Below are 4,626 nucleotides of genomic sequence, written 5' to 3'. Positions count from 1 at the left end.
ATAGGAATATCAAACTTAATTTTGAAAGCAGTAATGTTGAAAAGCTGCATGAATTGTTTTTTAAGTTGACATAAACCACAATTTATGCATAGTAGAAGCAGCAGCCATATGAGTTTTGAGTCCTTGATTTAACTATTGTCAACTATTATATTTGGCTGTCATGAGCTCAACTAACGGATTGTTCTGATGGTTTGGCCTTTTTTCATAGATGTTAAATAAAAAAGATGCCTTCATTCCACAAGGTTAAGAAAAAATCTTTGGATAGTACTTCCAGATCGAAGAAGGAGATTTTTCATAATTCAAATATATCTCTGTACTAAACATAGAGCTATCGAAATGAGTTAAATGCTGTATAATGATTTCCGTTATAACCATTTGGAATTTTGCAACTTTGTTGCAGAATGAAAAAAAAATACGGGCTGTGTGTGTGTGTGGCGTGTACTGAATTGATAAAAACGGCAAACACTCTTGAGAATCATGATTATAATGTATTACATCCTAGAATTTTGGAATTCCAGTGTAAAAATGTTCTGTCAGTTAACAGTGAGAAAAGGAAGGAGACGGATTATGAAAGACAAAAATTAAATTTCTGGAGTGCCCAGCTTCACTATGACGGCAAGTACTGACTTGTAACGAACACATTTGTTAACAAAAAATAGAAACTAAAGCTATTATCAACAGCATCGTTTTTGTGGGCAATAATTTCTGACGAGATATTTATTTTACGAATGATTTTTATTTTCTACTGCAGTTACAAAATATCATAAGAAATATACAGTTAATTTCTGGTGGTATGTTTCGTCTAAGGTGTTGGGTTCAGCTGCTGATGTTAGTGGCTGTATTTCCCGTAGCCTCCATAGCCTCCAGAAATGCCTCCAGAGTAGCCACCGCCGTAGCCACCACTGTAGCCACCGCTGTAGCCACCGCCGATGGGTCCTCCATAGCCTCCACCGTAGCCTCCACCAATGCCGCCTCCGTAGCCGCCTCCGAGACCTCCACCGACACCAGCTCCGCCTCCCACGACGACAGGTACCGGCTGGTTGACGACGACGGGCTGTGGTACTGGTACGGGGACTGGGCTAGGAACGCTCACGGGTACTGGGACTGGCCTCTGCACGGGGACAGGGTACGGCTGTGGGACGGGCACTGGTACCGGCCTGTTGACTGGCACCGTGACAGGAACCCTGACTGGTACCGGGACAGTACGCTGCACTGGTACTGGGTACGGGATGGGGACCTGCTTGGTGATGGCAATGTTGGTCACTTGACCACCTCCAACTGCAGAGCTGATGCCACCTCCATAGCCGCCTCCATAACCACCACCAAAGCCGCCCCCATAGCCGCCCCCATAACCACCGCTGCTGCCGCCACTGCTGTAGCTGCTGGCTCCGATTCCATGGTCGATATAGCCGCCTCCACCATAGCTACCCAGGGAGCCGACCACTCCCCGTTTCTCCACCCGCTTCTCCTCGGCCAGAGCCAGTCCAAACAGTAACACGCACACCTGGAAATGACAGCAGATGTTATCAACAGAAAAGTCCAGCTTCCACTGAATGAGAGCTGTATTTTCTGAGAGATTAGCTTTCATATTCAGTGGATAATTACTTGTACGTTCACAGCACACATCATCCTGTTGAGTAATACTTCTTAATAATATGAACTTTTTCTGGCAAGAATATCGTCCTGTGCAACACGTTGCGAGAACTTGATCTCTAAATCTGAATGAAGAAGAACTCACGTGGAACAATGCTCTATAAAGGTCTGTTGGACACTAAAATTCACATTGCCCTATCTCCCATTCTCGGTGTTCTTGGTACAAATGCTTTCAGTTAAATTTTGTGTGTGAAAACGTGCTTATAACAACAGCTTAATATATTATTAGATAAATAATGTTTCAGTACTGAGTTCTTCATTCTGTGCAGGTAAAATGAAAGCTTCCTATAAAAATGGATTTACTCTTCGTTTATACACGAAGAACACCGTCTAACACATAGGAAGCTGGGTGACCAGGAAGGTCCCTGCCATTCTTGTGAATTTTGTCTGTTCTTTTTCCTTGTGCGATGCATTGTTTAATTTTATACGACTCATTCACTGCATAATAGTTTCACTTACTTCTTAGAATAGAAAGGCTTGCAAAATATACTATAAAAACTAGAAATTAATGTAGTTGAATACGATAAAAGGACTCAAGAAAATACCGAGTAGAAAGTAACTTGTGTCCAATGGAAATAATTAAGCTGCTCTATAACTGTGTAACAGAAGCACAGTGAATGAACCTTGAGTAAGAGCCCTTGCTCTGTTCTTGTGGTTGATATTGAAATGATCATATGGCATTGTTGGCCCAGAGGCCCCGTTCGGGTTTGGCAGCCAAATGCAAGTCTTATTTCAGTCGGCGCCACATTGGGCAACTTGTGTGCAGATGATGAGGATGAAATGATGATGAGGACAACACAACACCCAGTCCCGGCTGGGAATCGAACCCGGAATGTAGAAATTTCACAGTAGACTTAAATAATGGAGGACAAGAAAAACTTTCTTAATAGGAGTAAACAGTAGGTGCAGAACGTGCTCTGCGTAATTTAATCCAGCTCAAACAACTGTGTTGCCTACACATTGAGCGCGGTCCGAGCACTTAATGCGAGCGTGCACTGCGAACTGTTTTCCCTTTACAGAGTAACATTTTTTTCGGCCCAATTCGTAAACATTAACACTCGACGTAGTATTCGGTTTAAATACGCTCAGCTAATGTTGTTAAAATAGATTGTATCTGCATCGTAGAGGTAGCACACTGCTATGAGCGTTGACACACTAGAAACTAAACCATACTGAACGAAAATTCTTTGTTTGTTAGTGGGTGCAACGCTTGCTGCCTGTGTGAGGAAATCTGTTTGCTGCCCTGTTTCTTTTTTTTTTTTTTTTTTATTAGAAAGCATGCTGTAGGCATAAAACTTATTCGTTCAGCGCCATAGCACAAGACTGCAAATACGGTCAACGAACATGTAAATGATACTCGGAATATCGACTTTGGTAAATTTCAGTGACACTTATATTCAAATGATGATCCTCAGTAGGCTGTTACATCAATACGCCGTTATAGTAAGGAAATATAGTTTGTCAAGCGGTTCAGGTTTTGATGCGCCTCAATGCTCCCTTCCCTTGCTCCACAAGTATAATTTTTACTGGCATGTGTGAATGAAGCGCATTAGAAATTCGGAAATGATGACCGTGAAAGTTTTCTGAAATTTTTTATATCTGTGCCCGCACTGACTAATATTTACAGTGAATCTGTAATTAAGTTGTTAGATCCCCAATCTGTTTACCTGTTTCTCTTGCTTTGTATCTAGTGTTGAGAAATGGATGTTCTTGTAGTTGCAGCAAAGACGCTACTGGGAGTTATTTAAGAAACTGACGCAAGAACTTTGTTCCGCGTATATTTAATAGTAAAAAGTGACAAAAATCCGAGTGTTACCTTTCACTAATGTTTTTAAATTAGAGAACTGAGGGATCATACGCTTTTTACTAACGACACTTATAAATATTACTCTTTCACCCTAAATGAACGTGATTACTGTGAGTCGGAAGGATTTCCGGAGCAGAACATACTATTGAGAAACCACTCACCAGGATCCTCATTGCTGCTGCTGAAGGTGGTACAGGTGGAGCAGGCAATGACTGATGCCAGTGCGGGGTACCTCTGCGGCTTATATACACCGCCCACTTCCCCCACCCGCTGGAAACCAGCGACGTGTGACGCGCTTTCTCAGAGCTGGATCAAATTAGCCTAGCATGATAGTGGGTATTCAAAGCGACCACTCATTCGACGACGCAAAACGTAAAATCAAATAGACATCATCAAAAGCCATTGGATAAGTAATTTTCACAAGTAATTAGCTATTTATTAAAAACTTATTGCTCTCCACTGAGGTGACGAAAGACATGGGATAGCGATATGCAGTCATGCAAATGGCGGTATTACCATGTACACACGGAATAAAAGGACACTGCATTGGCGAAGCTGTCGTTTATACTTGGGTGGTTCATGTGAAAAAGTTGCCGACGTCATTATGGCCGCAGGACGGGAATTAATAGAATTTGATGCGGAAAGGTAGCTGGAGCTAGACGCATGGGGCATTACGCTTCGGAAATGGTTAGGACATTCAGTTTTCCGAGATCCACTGTGTCAAGAGTGTGCCGAGAAAACCAAATTTCAGGAACTACCTCTCACCGCAGACAATACAGTGGCCGACGACCTTCATTTAAAGACCGAGAACAGCGGCGTTTGCGTAGAGTTGCCAGTGCTAACAGATAAGCGAGACTGCGTGAAATAACTGCAGAAATCAATGTGGGACGTACGACGAACGTATCAGTAGAGGCAGTGTGGCGAAATTTTGCGTTAAGCAGCAGACGACTGATTCGAGTGCCTTTGCTAACACCACGACATCACCTACAGCTCCTCTCCCTGGCTCGTGTACATATCAGTTGGATGCTAGGGATTTAAAAGCTGTGGCCTGGTCAGATGAGTCCCGGTTTCAGTTGGTAAGAGCTGATCGTAGGGTTCGAGTGTGGCGCAGACCCATCGACCCAAGTTGTCAACAAGAAGCTGTGCAAGTTGGTGGTGACTACATC

General features: G+C 43.0%; 1 protein-coding gene across 1 annotated transcript; it reads right to left on the bottom strand.

The window, feature by feature from the left end:
- Positions 1-716: 716 nt before the first annotated feature.
- LOC124777798 (glycine-rich cell wall structural protein-like) lies at positions 717-3,670 on the bottom strand. The gene is made up of 2 exons (XM_047253314.1): positions 3,622-3,670; positions 717-1,504 (listed from the first exon to the last, which is right to left on the bottom strand). Exons 1-2 carry the CDS (start codon positions 3,631-3,633, stop codon positions 830-832), a joined length of 687 nt encoding a protein of 228 aa, XP_047109270.1. The 5' UTR covers positions 3,634-3,670; the 3' UTR covers positions 717-829.
- Positions 3,671-4,626: the final 956 nt, after the last annotated feature.

This window comes from Schistocerca piceifrons, chromosome 2 (genome assembly GCF_021461385.2).
Source record: "Schistocerca piceifrons isolate TAMUIC-IGC-003096 chromosome 2, iqSchPice1.1, whole genome shotgun sequence".
NCBI lineage: Eukaryota > Metazoa > Arthropoda > Insecta > Orthoptera > Acrididae > Schistocerca > Schistocerca piceifrons.
This window is presented reverse-complemented; position numbering and strand designations above follow the sequence as displayed.